Source organism: Sinocyclocheilus grahami, unplaced genomic scaffold (assembly GCF_001515645.1).
Source record: "Sinocyclocheilus grahami isolate Dianchi unplaced genomic scaffold, SAMN03320097.WGS_v1.1 scaffold97.1, whole genome shotgun sequence".
NCBI classification, from domain to species: Eukaryota; Metazoa; Chordata; class Actinopteri; order Cypriniformes; family Cyprinidae; genus Sinocyclocheilus; species Sinocyclocheilus grahami.
The window spans coordinates 2207102-2223951 of record NW_015505276.1 but is presented as its reverse complement, the minus strand read 5'-3'; the positions used below and the strand labels follow the sequence as shown (position 1 = coordinate 2223951).

General features: G+C 38.2%; 1 protein-coding gene across 4 annotated transcripts in view; it reads right to left on the bottom strand.

Moving 5' to 3' along the window:
- Positions 1 to 1321: 1321 nt before the first annotated feature.
- LOC107587961 (peripheral myelin protein 22-like) overlaps positions 1322 to 16850 on the bottom strand; it is a 32414-nt gene continuing 16885 nt past the window's right edge. For 2 of the 4 annotated variants that reach the window (XM_016275944.1, XM_016275946.1), the window contains 4 exons: positions 2757 to 2846; positions 2531 to 2624; positions 2197 to 2337; positions 1322 to 2109 (listed from right to left, as the gene is read on the bottom strand). In XM_016275944.1, the coding sequence (XP_016131430.1) occupies positions 1949 to 2109; positions 2197 to 2337; positions 2531 to 2624; positions 2757 to 2846 (486 nt within the window). In that variant the 3' untranslated portion in view covers positions 1322 to 1948. Of the gene's footprint in view, positions 2110 to 2196; positions 2338 to 2530; positions 2625 to 2756; positions 2847 to 3640; positions 3866 to 16850 lie in introns of those variants that run through there. The other 2 variants (XM_016275947.1, XM_016275945.1) reach the window with 2 other exon arrangements.

Here is a 16850-nt window from a genome sequence, read left to right as displayed (position 1 = left end):
GGGACATTTGGTCCCCATAGGGAACACTAGGTACACACACACACACACACACACATGTCTGGTCAGCTATCCTTGCACACACATACACTTTGCTTTCCATGTTTAATGGGGACACAGGCATAATGGTGTTTATACTATACAAATGGCATTTTCTATCCTTTTACCCTATAACCCAACCTCTAAAACGTCCTCTCAGACAAAACTTTCTGCATTTTTAGATTTTCAAAAAAATGTATTGTGAAAAATTGTATTTAAAACATTTAGTATGATTTATAAGCTTGTTTCCTTGTGGGGACCAAAAAAAAACAAAAAGTCCCCACAAGGTAAAAAAATACTGGTATTACTGTGGGGACATTTGGTCCCCATAGGGAACACTAGGTACACACACACACACACACACATGTCTGGTCAACTATCCTTGTGGGGACATCCCATAGGCGTAATGGTTTTTCTACTGTACAGACCGTATATTCTATTGCCCTACACCAGCCCTACCCCTAAACCTACCCCTTACAGGAAACTTTCTGCATTTTTAGATTTTCAAAAAACTTAATTCTGTATGATTTATAAGCTTTTGTACCCATGGGGACCACAATTTAGGTCCCCACCGTGACACGAGTCCCCATGAGTCTGTGTGTAGTCAGGTTTAAGTCCCCACCAGGATATATAAACCAGTACACACACATACACAGTTTGCTTACATCTGCAATGCAACTTAAGAAAATTCAGGACTATAACCCAATATCTACAGCCCTCATGTCAAATGAAGCTTCAGAATTTCATGAGAATGCTGGGAATGTTTTACTGTTTTTCTGAGTTTTCTCTGTGTAATTCTGTTTTTCATTTCACACTGAAACTTGCACAATTAAAAACAATGACATAATAGTTGTTTTCAGTCCTGTCAGTGACTGCATTCAGACAGCCAACTGTTAAACACTGCCTTTTCTTCACTCACGTTTTGGTTTCTGATCCTCCTGGACTCTGAGATGACTCGCATGTAGTCCATGAAAAGTCACCACTGTGTCACATCTGTTTTCTTCATCTTCTGACAGAAAGCCTGACCTCCGTCTCTGTGCTTCCTTTTGGGAGGGGTTTGCTGGACTTTTCAGATTTTTCTCCTACATTGCATTTCTAGCTGGACACCAAACAATAACAAACTTCAAAAAGTCTCTATTACAGTGCAATTCAGCATCTCACTAAATGTGTCCACTGTGCATAGGTCTCGGTCTTCCTGAAGTATTGAAAATTGAGACAAGGAAAAAAATTAGATATTTATTTTTTTTCTTAAACAAAAAAAGAAAAGAAAAAAGGAATACAGAAAACAGACATTTCATAAAGCGATATAAATCACAGGTAAAATATGTGTTATAAAATGTTTTCGTGAGATTTAACACAACATTTGAGCCTATATGTATATCTAACTATAAAGTTCAGCAATGGTAAATACATAGCACCATTTCCAAAGAAGTTCAAACACAAAACAACACAATTCTTTGTTTTATTATTCTGGAATTTGGATATAAGAGAAAATTTCAAGTCGACGCCAACAGATTCCCTTTGAGAATACACTTTATTATGACATTTTAAAACATGATATTTGAAAAGGGTTATAACACACAATGCAAAACAAAAAAAGGATGACACTTTTCCTATATCTCTCCTCCTTGAGTAAAATCTTAAAAAGTCAGGGCCTTCATTGACACGTCATAGCATTACTATTTACAAAAAAAAGCCATATAAAAGTGATATAAATAGGCTCACCAGCCAAAGACACCTTTTTTTGTGTCATGCACACTGTGTCTTCGCTGTATTCAATCTTCATGAACTGTCAGCTTCTTTGATCACATTAGGGTCTAAATATTCAGGCCTGGAGGAGACGGCCGTTAGGTTAGAGTCTGCCATCTGAGTAGTGTTCTCAGTTCTACAACAATCCCTGAGGCCTAAACTCTCATTCTTTCTTCCTCAGTACAATGTAAATGAAGCCACTGATGAGCGTGAGAGGGAAAGCCAGCCAGGCCAGGACGAAGGCGTATCCATAACCATCACTCTCATTTTTCCACTCTGGACTCATCACCGTGTAGATGATGGCTCCGCTCATCACAAACAGACCTTCGGGAGACAGAAAGAGAAAGAATATAAACCTTCAGTAGGGATAAGTGAAATGGGATCTGATCGACCCGGAGAGGAAATACTCACTGGCAAGGACCTGGAAGACTGCCGTGAAAAAGAAGCGACCTCCCTTTAAAAGAGTGAAGAGCTGGCAGAGGAAGATGATGAAGGAGATCAAGCAGAAAATGGTGGCTAGGACCATGAGGGCTTGAACTGCTTGAAGCCAGTCTGACAGATTGTAAAGGAACACAGACAAAAAAAAAAATCAGAACGAACATTGCATGCATTGCTACTATTCTTAAGTCACATGTTTCTCAACACATTTAGTTGTTGTACTGATGATGCGTTATCGCCCATTTGGAACTTTTAAATAAATATGGAACTTTTCAAAGAGTTTTGGACTCCATTTTTAAAGACTCACCAGCATCGCCAGTCCCACGGCAGTGATATCTTCCATTAGTTTGTGTGCAGTCATGCCAGAGGTCATAATTCACAACTCCATGTGTTCTCCAGGCCTTTTTTTTTATATAAATACACACCAATATGATTACATCTACACATGAACCAATCCTTTACTAACTTCCAGCTCAGACATATGCCCCATTAAAGCAAAAGCAAGCAAGTCAGACCTCAAAGATGATACTCACATTAGCACATGTGGAAATGAAGAGAATGATAAGGTCTGTCAGATGCAAGACTATCGTTGCTAACAGAATGGCCAGCATTTTGAGGCTCGTCTAAGAGAACAGAAAGAGAAAGTAATCACAGCTCCTCCTCAAATACCTGGTGGCTTTATAGCGGGCAGCGTTTACTCATGCAGTTCCACATCTGGCCAGCAGATGGCGCTGCTGTCAAACTTATCCCAACCCAAACACCCCTTCAGTCCTGTTTATTTTCTCCTGCATTTTAATCGGAAACATCTGTATTGTGGATACATTACGTTGATAATTACACTAATCACACTGCAATGTTTGAAAAGCCATCTAAATATCTACATTTATCAGAAAAACACGTCCCACATGCAGTCACATCACTGTTTTTTTTCTCTCGTCGCGTCTTAACTGTTTATCCGTTTGTTTGTTTTTCCCCTCCTCAGAAAGTAAAGATTATGAGAAGCTAACAAAAAGGAAATATTTGCTGAGTACGAATTGAGGCAGATTTCGGAACCAGACAAAGGACGAAGAATTCCAAAGCATTTGTTTTCATCCAGACCAGTTGCAAAACTCCGCGAGCGACTGTGACTAAAATCAAAACAGATGTGCTCATATCAAAATATTGGCTATTAGGACTAACAATGTAAAACTAATACTAATAACATGATTAACAGAAGCGCATAATAAGAAACATAATAAGGAGCGCAATAATAATAATAATAATAGCCTCCACTTTAAATAAGACTTCCCCAGAAAAGACAAACGATGAGCTAAGTAAGGTTAGGACGTCTCCAGAAGGAAAATAATAGTAAACAGAAATGTGGCTGAGTATCTCCTGAAAAGACGTGCAAATATTCCATAAACGAACCAAAGTAATAAGAAAACTTCCAATGTTCTCCAACTTACAGGTGAGGGAGAGAGGGGGAAAATCCTTGAAAAGCGAAAGAGAGCAGGAAGAAAACACTGGGTTGCCTTTCACTATAGATTCTCAAAGCACGAGTCTCTGTATTCCAGATGTAGTACCACAGCAGTATTTGCTTTTTTCCCCCTCTTTTCTTTTCTTTTTTTTCGGAAACGTGAGAACACCGCCCTGAAGCGTCACTGCGTCACACTCTTTCTTTTCCCTCACATACTTCACAACTTCTCACTTTAAACGCTTAGATAGAAGAAAATAGCTTAAACACGCAATTAAGCATTTATTCAAGCGCTTTAAACTTTTCCCACTAACGATTTAAACTTATGTTGGTAGACTTTAAGGGAAAGTTATAACGTTTAATCACCATGCATACGCAATGTGATTTGGTTTTTATCATAAATTGTTTGTTTATGTCACAGAGAGCTTTTTTGTTTTACACACTTTTACAGCATATTCAGCTTTGTTCTATATTTTGAACACTGTGATGTAGTAGGGCGCGTCTCAATGTGCGAGTGTTTATGTGTACTAGTGTGACTGTGTGTGGAGCCCCATAGGCCCCTCCCAGTGGCCCCACGGTATGCCCAGAATGTTGGCATGTGTCTGTTTACTTCTGCATCTGGAGATTCTGGACTGCATAGCAAATAGGTCCCATCATAGTCGCTTTTTGAATAAAACATTCGCAAGTGTGTCTTCTCGTAACTCCTCGCAAATGCTTGATCCTCTCGACGCTTGAAGATGTTTTGGTGCAGTCAGCGTGACTATAAGCGCCCCCTTCTTTGTCACGCCCTCATCAGGAGTCCCATGGCAGCAGCTGTGTTTGTAAATACAGTGAGGGAGGCGTTCCCTGTGCCAGCCCTGTGTTTTTTTTCTGTGCTCTGCTTAGGGTTTGAGTGTTGGACGGCATTGCTGTGGGTTGGCTCAGGAGCTCTGCTGTTCTGTGAGATGGATGGATTATGGGTCAGAGTAATGGGCTAGTGGCGGCAGGGCAATACGTTTACCCTGATCTCCCCGTTTGATGCAGGTCATAGGGAGGGTCATAAATATACAGCCTTGTCCATTCACTGAACAGTCTGACATAGTGCTGGCAGTGGACCATTAAGAGTCTTATACTTGTTGCTCAGCAAGGTTTTTGCTTGAATTTGAATCTTTTATAAATTACTGAGGAGATTTTAGAAATATAACAACTTATTAAGGACAAATAAACAAATAAATATATATGTTATATAACCCCCTGTTGGTTCATGAGGGAACTGCAGGAGATTTGTGCGTTGAGGAAAATAATTAATTAAATCATAAAACTGGAAATAAATCATTATACATACATACTATAAATAAACTGCAAGAGATGATGAAAAGCTAAAAATTTATTAAATCATAAAATGCTATATCCATTTGATATACATCTACTATATTTTAACAAATAAAGTTTTATTCCTAACAATATTGTAATATTAAAAAATGAAACGTATATATATATATATGAACCAACATCAGAACCATAAATACATGAATGTGTTGTTAAATTATTGAAATATAATTCAATTCAAAGGGATTTGACAAAAAAAGAATCTGGGAATCCCTGGAATAATGAATCATCATAAGAACTTCATATGACTTTGCTTGGATCAGCAGGGAGCAATAGTCAATCATATTTTCATAAATTTGTTACCCAACATGTGATGTAAACTTGATTATGATTTGGAGGTATATACAGAACCCACTGACTAAATGCTTTGTCATGAATTTAAATAGAAGCTGTGATGGTAATTTAAAAATCCAAAAACATTTTTTTCCAGGTTTAAATTAGATTTTGCATCCCAAATGTTTAATGTGATCTCAGCCTTTTCAATCTCACTGTAAATAGAAGGGTTCCCTCCCTGTGAAGGTTAATTATGGCTTGCATGTGAACAATGAATGATGCCAGAAATGTAATGCGGCTGTTTATAATATAGCTTGACAGGAAGAGCCACAGGCCATATGACTCACTTACTATATACACTGACTTACTAGAAGAAAATTCAATATTCTGACTTAAACATTTCCTTGTGCCGAAGCAGTCAATGATGCCAAAGTGACTCACGACTGAGACTGAGTATGGTTTAAATCAACGTGCTACTTGAGTCAGAGAGCTCTTGGTCTGGCTTCATTTAGTTTATTGACCACTAAACCAGCAGAATGGATCGTCCTAGTGTCATAACCTGTATTTTAAGGCTAAACGTGGTTATCTTAAGTTTATCTTTCACATTATAAACATTAATGCACAAGGTTTTTTTTAAAGAACAGTTTGATTCTGTCGAATTCCTGCTTTCACATTGTCATTTGGGTTTAACTTCTGCGATTTAAGACAGATTGTGTTCATATCAGTTGTAACAGTACCAGAGTTTGGAAAATCTCTTTCACGCCAACCAAACTGACGTCAAACAGGTCTGCACCAAATGCTCCAGTATGGAAACGTCCATTGAGGAAAAAGTAGGGCATTTAGTTGTTGCGGATAATATAACATTAATTAAATAAAAGGGCATATAAGTGCACTTAAAGAGAGACACTTTTATGACTGTTTTTAAACACTTTTTAAACCGTGCCTTTTTCATTCATTTCAAATTAAAATTAGCTTCAAAGTACTTTCTCAATCATGTATTAATAATCTTTTGTAATTCTTTAAAGTATATATTTTTTTGTGAAGTACTTGAGTTTGAATTTTAACTTTAGCGTGTTATTCAATATTATAAGTTCATATGTTTTTGATGTACTAAATTGCAACTTCATCATTCTAATTATAAATACATTTAAACACGTCATACAGAAAAATATATTAAAGTATATTTTAGTTTATTATAAATTCTCGTCAGCACATTTAGCAGTACACTTTAACCATATTTCATAGACAATAGAATTATGAAATTACATATAACTTCTGTGAAATTTTATAGAGACCAATATTCACTATTAAGTAGTTGCTTATTAGCATGCATATTACTAACACATTGACTGTTTATTAGTACTTATAAAGCACATATTCGGCATGGCCATATTCTAGCCCTATCCTACCCAATAACTAAACTTAACAACTACTTATAACTATTAATAAGCAGCTAATCAGGAGTTTATTGAGGCAAATGTTATAGTTAATGGTTTGTTAATGGCAAAAATTGGACCTTATTATAAAGTGTGACCTTAACTTCTACCTAAGTGGATCAAAAAGCACTCTAAAGTTCAGCTAATTGCATTTAATCTAAATTAAAATTATAATACATTTTCATTTAACATGCATTTAAGTGTCTGAATACTTTACATTGAGTTCACACTTAAGTATATACATTTAAAGTATATTATTTCTGTAACAAGTACTCTTTTTAAGTGTACTTCTTTATCACAAAGGCTCTACTTACACCAAGTATCAACCTGTGGAAAAAAGTGATGTGACGATTCATTCATCGTGTAGTAACGAAGTGTGTATTTTGTTTGTTTGCTGGAAACCACTTGGCTTGACTGTACGATTACATCTAACTTCTGCACCACATCACTTCTAAGCTCAATCCCAAATATGTTTTAGTGATTGCATTTTATCGCATGCCAAAAGCTTAATGTCTCAAAACACATGTTGTGACTAAAATCTTTTTCCGTTATTAGCCGCTAGCTAGCGTTCCTCGAGTCCAGTCTGCTTCGAGAGGAGGCTGGTTTAGTAGGAATGACACTTCACGGCAAGCGTGACAGTAATCAGGGAGGTTTCGTTATTAGTTTTGGATGCGGAACGACCTTGGGAATTTCACATGTGTCTGGAGAGAGGGAGGAGCCACCATCATGCTGGAGTGAAACCAGCAAAAAATAGAGCAAATGGAAGTCATTGACTCGCAACGGAGAGAAAAACTTCATGGGTGTGGGCTGAAATGAATATTATGTCACCAGAGCAGTGAGGGAGGACATCCTGAACAGATGAGGCTATAACATATTGAAATGCACTGGGTGGAGGAGACAAGCATTAATTCACATATGTCTCAGCGCTGAAATGGGTTAGATCAACAAATCACGGTACGGGTTTGTCGAAAACTTTGGCCGTCGCTTTTGAAATCTGTCAACGGCATTCCGTTTTCCCTTTAATTTCCCATGCAACGAGATTGAAATACCAGCAACATTGTTGGTCTACCAAAAGGTTTTGCATAACACGTCCCTTAAGGCTACTTGTATCTTGGACAAAAGTTCACAGCTGTATTGTGGCATAATGAAAGATAAGGCTTTGTCTGTAGTGGGAGGGCTGTAATTACGGTTGCTGTTTTTACTTTACTCATTCTCCCAGACCGAATCTGTCTACATGAGTAGCTTTGAGATCTGTGTTGGATGTTTGCGTTTCGCTCAGCTGTAAAAATCAGATATCAGGCCAGAGGGGCCGTGAGTCAGCCTATACTTGAAAACAATGCATGCTTTCCAAGGCGGTGTTCAAATGCCGTGGCTAGTATGCAAAAGCCGCTTGTGTTTCACTGAGTAGGAATAGATATGGACTCTAGGCCAAGTGTGATGTAGGAGCTCCTTCAATCACTGTATGGGCGGCCTTCATTCAACAAGGAAAAGGGCTTCCAAACTGGGTCCTTAAGGAGGTGCTGGGTGGTCAACGACATTTTTACAATATGCATTTTTGGGATTGTCAAAGTTAACGTACCAAGATATCAATTATGTTTCATGTGATAACATTTACATTGATAACATTGTACATTTTGATGGTTTATTTCAGCTTTTTGTGTGTCTGGTCAGAAATCGTAAGATTAATTGTGATTATGATATTGCATTGAAAGCCAAAGTTTGTGTTTATTTCTTTAATGAATAGTAAGAAAAAAGCAGAATCACCATATTGCAAATGAAATAAATACATATTTAAATAATCTCTACATAAAGTTAGATTTATAAGTGTTTCTTCCTTCCTTGCAATATATAAAAATACAAGTATTTGCGTTTATTATTTTGTCATTTTTATCTTGCTCTCTGGGGTTTGTAGAGTACAAAATACAAAAATGTTTTGGTTATTATTGTCTTCAAAACATTTGGGGTTGGTAAGATTTGTGTTTTTTAAAATAAGTCTCTTATGCTAATCAATGCTGCTTTTATTTGATAAAATACAGTAAAAACAGTAATATTATGAAATGTTTTATTGTAATGTGCTTTAAAATGTAATTTATTTCTGTGACGCAAAGCTGAATTTTCAGCATCATCACTCCAGTCTTCAGTGTCACATGATCCTTCAGAAATCATTCTAATATGCTGATTTGCTGCTCAGGAAACTTTTCTTATCATTATCAATTTTGAAAAAACTGCTTCATTTTACATTTTTTGTGGAAACCATGATACTTTTTTGATTAAATTCTTTTTTAAAGTCTTTATACAATCACATTTGCTATTTTTCTCACACAGTATAAATGGGACTTCATACATGCAAACACATAGTTGCTTTGATATTTTAGGAAGGGGGCCCCTTGCTAGGATATCATAGTATTTAGGGGTCCTTGGTGTTTTAGGGTAAACTTGAGACCTCCCGAATCACACCATGACCAAAGGGGAGGTGGCTTAACTTAACTTCCCACCCCCATCCAGCCCTAAGCTCAGCCCCTCTGCCACGGCCCCCTTCCACAGTAACAGCCGAATAAATCACAAACATACACCATGACGAAGCCCAGGCCTCGGCGCTCCAGCCACCCCAACCATCTGTAAATAATTAGCCCTGGCTTCCTGTTTGAGACTACGTCTTCAGCACACACATCCCTATCACCGCGGCAGCCTGTCACACAGCTGCAGGAATCGCTCTGATAGCGGCCTGAGGCGGCAACGGTGCACCAATGAAAGGTTTGGATTTGCCCAGACTCATCTGGGCTCAGTGAAACGCTGGCTGAACGATGTCCACTGAGACCAACTCTGAGCTGAAGTCCACTCGAATTACAGCAATAGTTCCCTCCCAAACCCCAATAACACATTCCTGCTGGTCTGACAGTATTATAAACATTGCATCTCTTACTGGATGTCCAGGGAGCTGGTTCAAAAGAGATCACAAACTAATTAATTATATTTCGCAATCATATTTAATATGTTTCCATCACATAGAGCACTGAGTGTACCTTTTTGTAGGCCAATCTGGAAGTTCACCATTGTTCCCTTGACAAACACCCAAAAGGATTTTTCCTTTGGCTTGTGCATTATTGCAGAAAATAAGCTCTGTGACAAGTTTATGATTCTTACACATTTGGTTCAGCATTATAATCTTCAGAACTTTTATGAATTTTGAAGCCTAAATACAATCACCGCAAGTAAAAGTAAATGAAGGCTGTAAGTGAACTACACCATAGTCACCTGACTTTAGGGTCGCCACCATTAAGCTTCCAACAACTTAAAACATTTTCCCAGAAAGTTTGAGTTTGATTAATTTGCTAGGGTGTGAATATAAACACAACGAGGCTGTAAAAGCAGAGTAGCAGTGCTGGGCAGTAACTGATTACATATAATCTGGATTACATAATCAGGTTCCACTTGTAATTAGATTACATTATATTTTAAAATACTTGTAATCAGACAACAGTTACTTTTTTATTGATTATGATTACATTTGTTTTCACATGGTCACATGACATGCAGGTAAACAGGTGTAATATTCCATATTTTTTTATCAAGTGTTTTATTTTGATTATTGCAATTTTAAAAATATTTATTTTAATTGTATATTTTCATGATTTAATGAATTGCTAGCTTTTCATTAAACTCACAAACCCCCTGCAGTTCCATCACAAACCCTAGTTAGGGAAACTTTGACGTAATATAATTTTTCATGCACTTGTTAAAAACAATAAATTAATTAAATATATTTTTCTTTGTATTTTTATATCAATATGGTAACAACATTTTCCTATTTAAATGTGATAAACAAGTTAGGCTAAAAGGAATCTAAAAGTAGTCCGATTATATTACCTGTAATGTGTAATGTAATGGATTACGTTGCTAACTACAATTTTTGTTATATAAATTGGAATCAGTAATGGACTACAATTTGTAAGTACCTACCCAGCACTGCAGACTAGTGAGTTGATGAGTTTATGTGATGACGGTTAATGTCTAACAAACCCTTTAGTACCATTTAGCCACTGCTTAGCAGCAATACATTTTGTTTCAAGCAAAAGCTTTTAAAAAATCACCAGGGGGTATAACTGATGTATTTTATGTCGTATAATACAAGTTATTTTGAGCTTGTGTGAACCACAGGACCAAAAACCCATCCAAAAAAAAAAAATACTGACCTCAAGACGTTGGAACTGGAAGTGCTAAAATACTAACTAATTTTTTAGTTTTGGCCTTCAAAAATGTGCATGTACAAAAATCCCTGCAGCACTGTTACACACAGTCAACCAGGGTGCGAACTACGGGGGAGCTAGGGGGAGCTCGGCTCCCCTTAAAAAGACATGGGCTCCCCTGAAAACGGGATTTGTGAAATTTTGGGGGGTCTCAAAAAATATTGACAATGTGTTATTTTGACGTGCAATTTCAGTTTTGTGTAATGTGATCATCGTGGATTATTATGTGTAAAATTGCAAAAATATCATTCATTCATGCATGAAGCCGATTTAAACCCAATTCACTTCAATAAAGATAACTGTACATGCTATTCTTGTCATGAGCATCAATGTGTGGGGGCACTGCGGTGCAAATTCCTCTCACGTTTAGTACATGTTAACTCAAAGAGTCGTAGAAAAAATATAAATGTTGGACTCTGTGGTCGATTCTGTGTTAAGGTAAGGCATGTTATTCGCAATTATGTGTTGTGGCTGGGTTGTTATAGGTCTGCGTGACTCTCGATGTCTTAGGTCTAACTGAACGGAGGAATTATGGTATTCTTCTGTAACGACGAGTAACTTTACGTTAACCGTTGTTCATGTGAACTTAAAGACAGCCTGATGCTTTTTTATATAGACTATTTGTGGGTGGCTGTTTGTTGATTCACCTATCAATTCGTGTCGATAAAGTATAATAGGGTAAATCCTGTATAGTGATTTATCCTATATAGTGCTTGCAAAGCAAGTAGTGCATACACTTGTAGCTGTCATGTATCTTTGTAAGACATTGTAAGCCCTCTTTTGAAGCATGCGCAAGCTCACGAACCCCCCCCCGTTATAAAAAAAACAAAACAAGTGGGCTCCCCCAAAGTCCACGGTATAGTTCGAACACTGCAGTCAACACCACCTAAAAGGTGAGAGCCCACTTATTAACAGCCATTAATGGAAGCTACGACAGCTGTTAGCACTATCATTACTCTAGGCATCATGAGGGATGGGGTGGGTCAGCAGAGGTCATCACGGGAGACCCCTGTGGGAAGCATTTCCTGCATACCTTTGACAGAATTGTCCCCAAATATGGAGATCTCAGTGTGTCGTTACCTCATCCCAGGGTGTTGGCTTCATATGGTAAAAGCATTGATGCTAATCACTTCTTGCTCATAGAGCAGAATGAGGGGGATGTATAAAGAGTATAATTTTCCTTCATTACTTGTAAAAAAAAAAAAAAAACTTAATTCTTTATGTATGACGCACAGGGAAGGGCCATTCTCATTGTCTGAATCTATCAAATATCTCAGTCGAACGCAGATGTGCGGAATACCACTGTCTTCAAATATGCACAGACATCTTAAAAGAGGCTATTTTTTGTGGCATGTTTTTTTCAGTTTCATAGTAAAGCATGCTTGCATAGTGACAGGACTAAATAGTGAATTTAGACAGTAGGGGTGTATGATTCTGGGTTTCTCCGATTCCTGACTCCAACCCTAGGAGAACTGACTCCTGGAACTGACTCCAATTACTTACAAGGTCAGCTATAAGATTAGTTACAAGGTTGCAGTTATTATATTACATACTAAATGTAAAGAATGTTTGTTTTCAGACACAAAGCCTTAAACATTAAAATAACACACTTAGAGCATGGCTGCCCATATTACTCCTATTTAGAGACGACATTACCATTGACATTGACAATTTAAATATGTAACTTACATTGACATACATTACCATTGACAAATTCTGAGTATCACCATCATCATTTTTCTAGTTGTTGATAATACACACACTTTTAAAGAGGGGAAATTCACAAGAAACAGCCTTCGAATATTATTTCAGAGTTAAATAAATGAATTGAATTGATATAACAGCTAGGTGAGGGTGCCCATTGTCACCTCTTGTCTTAGCACAAAATACTGCTTGGACAGGAAGGTTCAAGATACTTAAAATAATAACTAAATACAATGATTTTAGACACAGCAAAGGAGTCGAAAACATGAGTATTCTTAATCCAAATGTCAATTGGATCTTGCGCAGAAACAACATACTTCTCTCTGGTGACGCATGACAGATTGCCAATCATTTCGTTTACTTAGACTCCACCCCTTTCTTATAATTGACTGCAAGCTAACATTCAGACTCGCCTCCATCCAATCAACAACCAATGGATAGAATCAAGTCCCCACTCTAGCCAGTACAGCAGAATGAAGATCTCAATCTCGTAGCTCCATTTTTGTTATGGCCAACACTTGAGCAAAAGTGCAATTTTTATCCTGTTGAGTCTGAATGAAGACACCATGTCATCTTCAAGAAAAATGCAAAAGAAAAAGATTGGGGTACTGAGACTTCCCATGCTTATTTTTCTTTTTTTTTTTCAGTAATCCATTATATTCAGATGCATCATACCAAAGAAAATATGTTATGTTGATGTGCTGAATATGATGATGATCCAGATCTTGATAACTAACAAGAATTTCACTTGAGCTTTTAATCCAGCTGTTTACCAGCAAACACGCAAGGTCAGTTCATGTAAAAGCCTTTTCTTGAAACCTGCTATTATTTCAACAAAATCTTATCAGATCACAGCATACAAAGCAAAGGGGAAATAAAATTGAGCATGTCATACTGATCCTGAGCATCACAAAGCTAGCAGTTGACTATATACCACACACACTCTTGATACGTAGCCATATAATGTGTTGAAATGGGGCTGATTTGCATTCCAGGTAGGCCTCTTGCCAGCCAGCTTCCACAAAACCCTCATAAACTTATGGATTCAAACACGTTTCCCAACATTAGAAGAACACTGACAGTGAAGAAGAGCACATTTTTTTATTTCCAATTTCAAATGCACACTTTTATTCTGGCTAGACTGTGACTGGATTAACAAAAGTGTGTTAAATTGACACTTTGGGAAGACTTTTGGGAAATATGGAAACAAAGCATGCACATATGATGATTAAAAACAGTCACAGACATGAAGACAACCACACAGCTGTACATTTTACAGGCAGACCCCCCAGTATTGGGTGGATTTCTTTCACGCCAGTGGACGCTAGCCATATTTGGATTACCATAAATCATTGCGAACGTGCTGTTTGTTCAGTTCAGTGGAGATTAAGCTGGGAGGCTTCTGCTTATTCTTACATACATTGTCGTATGTGGCAAGTTTTCCAAAAAAAGAGGGAGATAGTTTTTACATTTTCAAAATTTTTACAAAACATTTCTAAAAGTACCTCCCCAACCTTACTCCACCCTTCCCCTTTCAGACTGAATGAAACAAAATGCAACATGCTGCTTGGGAGAATTTAAGCACTACAAAGGATGCATCTATTTATGACTAGCGAGTTCTGTGGATTGCAGAAGGGGAATCAAAAGTTTACCCTTTTCTTCCTCTTTTGTTGGTTGGGGGTGGGAAACGGCGGTGTAATAGGAACCAGAGCCTGTTTGTGTTTGAATTTTTCCATTATAAACCTAACCTTTCAAAACTACCTGGGTTCTCATTATAGCGTGCCTGGCATTATTACAAGGTATTACAAGGTCAGACACAGGCCTGTCTTTATGTGAATCTACTGAGCTTAATAACAACATGCGGATTCATAATTGCATCTGCAGCCCTGCCAAACTGCACACACCGAAGAAAAACACAAAAAAGTGCACATGCATATACAGAACAAAAATAAGCGATTATGGTGACGAGTAGGCCAGTTTCACTGCGCCATTCCCAAAATATTTAGCTAAGATCAATGAGCAGATAAGCCCCTCATATGAATAAATAGATGTATGAGCAGATAAGTAAACAGTGGTTTCTCTCTGCCCCATATGTGGAGACAGATGATCCCAGCTGCTGCCATTATCACACACAACAACAGAAAAAATTTAGAAAAAATGTCAAAGAGAAAAAATGTGAATGAAAAACTAAATTATGACTTAAGTAACACTGTAAACATTGCCATTTTTCAGGTTTTAAGTTTGTTTTTGTCCTTAAAATGTCCTTTACATTTAGTCAATATTTTGTCATGCCATATTCATTCATTTTAGCCCATTTTACTCTGACTGGAATTGCAAATAATAATAATAAAAAAAACATTTTACAATAAAATATGCAAAATTACAATATTATGTAACTAACAGCAGTAAAATCATTCATATTTATTACATGTTTATCAAACGTATAAAGATTTATCAATTGTTAAAAACCTGAGCTCATGAATTAACAGCTTATAATGAGCATACTGTAATAATAATATTTTTAAAGCCTGTTTAATTTATTGCATTAACATTGTTATGGCAACAGCATATTTGAAATATGAGCTACACTGTTTACAGTGTTTACAAAACTTTCATGTTCATCTGTGCATTCACAAACATTAAAAAAAAGAATACTACTGAATAATAAATAATATATTATACTGATATAAATAATATTGAATAATAAACGTATCACAGTTTTTACAAACATATTAAAGAGCATAACTGTTTTAAACATTGATAATAATAATAATTGTTTCTTGAGCAGTAAATCAGCATATTAGAATTATTTCTGAAGGATCATGTGACACTAGAGTGGGGTAATGATGCTGAAAATTCAGTTTTGCATCACGGAAATAAACTACATTTTAAAACATGGCTTAGCTTTCTCATAAGGGCCACGTATGATATGCTTCCCAGCCCCCAGAACCTACAATTGTGGTATGGATTGGAAGAGAACTGTCATCTCTGCTCCTCCCAGAATCCAAGTCTCCAGCACATCTTTTCTAGGTGCAAGGCAGCACTGATCCAGGTCCGCTACAGATGGCGCCACGACCAAGTCTTGCGCAAGTTTGCGGAAGTCTTGGAGACGTGCAGACTGGATGTAAACAGGGCCCATTCAATAACATCTCAGCAGCGGATCCACTTTGTCAGACAAGAGGAAGAGGGCCAAAGCGGCAGGCTGAAGGAGCAGTCTCCTGTCACTGGGAGGAGAGTGGAGCATGGCAGCTGATTTTGACCGCCAGCTGAGGTTCCCGGTTGAGATCACCATAACCTCTTTACGGCCTGACATCGTCCTCTGTTCCACCCTTTCAAAAACAGTTATCATGGTCGAATTGACTGTCCCATGGGAGGAGGGGCTGGAGGCTGACTTTGAGCGGAAAAAGAATGGAGGGTGGAGGGCTCTTACCTTCCCAGTAGAAATCGTCTGCAGAGGCTACATCGGAGCATCTACCCAGTGGCTCTTGAAGTCTCTGGGCACCACCAGCCATAAACATAAGAGAGCACTCAAAAATCTGGCAGAGGAGGCAGAAAGAGGGAGTTTTTAGCTGTGGCTCCATAGAAGGGCAGAATATGGGGCAAACAGGGATCCTAGGACCAGCGGCGGGGGGTGACAGGGAGACGTCCCTGTCGCTGCTCCACCACCCTGAGATGTTCCGGAATTAAAGGGGTGAAACATCAGTGAAGGATGGCTCCCGGCTGATGACTCTGCAGCTGGTCCAGCGGCACCAGCGGAGGTGCTTCTGGCAGTGATGCCTAGCAGGTAGGCACACCTGAGCTGATAACATGATTATCTGGCTCCCCTGTGACAACTGAGAATAGAGCAGTTGGCATCCAGGAAAGACTGGAGGGCTGCCAGGGAAGACTGGCTGACGGCAGGAAAGACTGCACCAGGGGTGGAATTGCTAGTTACCCTCTCCACACGTCAGTGTAGCATCTGCTACAGTGACACCCTAAATAACTACAAGCACGACAAGAAAGAGACAGCCCGGCAGTCCACCGAGAGGCGGGATGGAAGATGGACCATTCAGGACAGACAACATTGTTATGACCAGGGGCGTCATGCACTCATTATTTTTGAGGGGGCACGAGTTGGGGGGGGGGGGGGGGTGTTTGGGCACACAC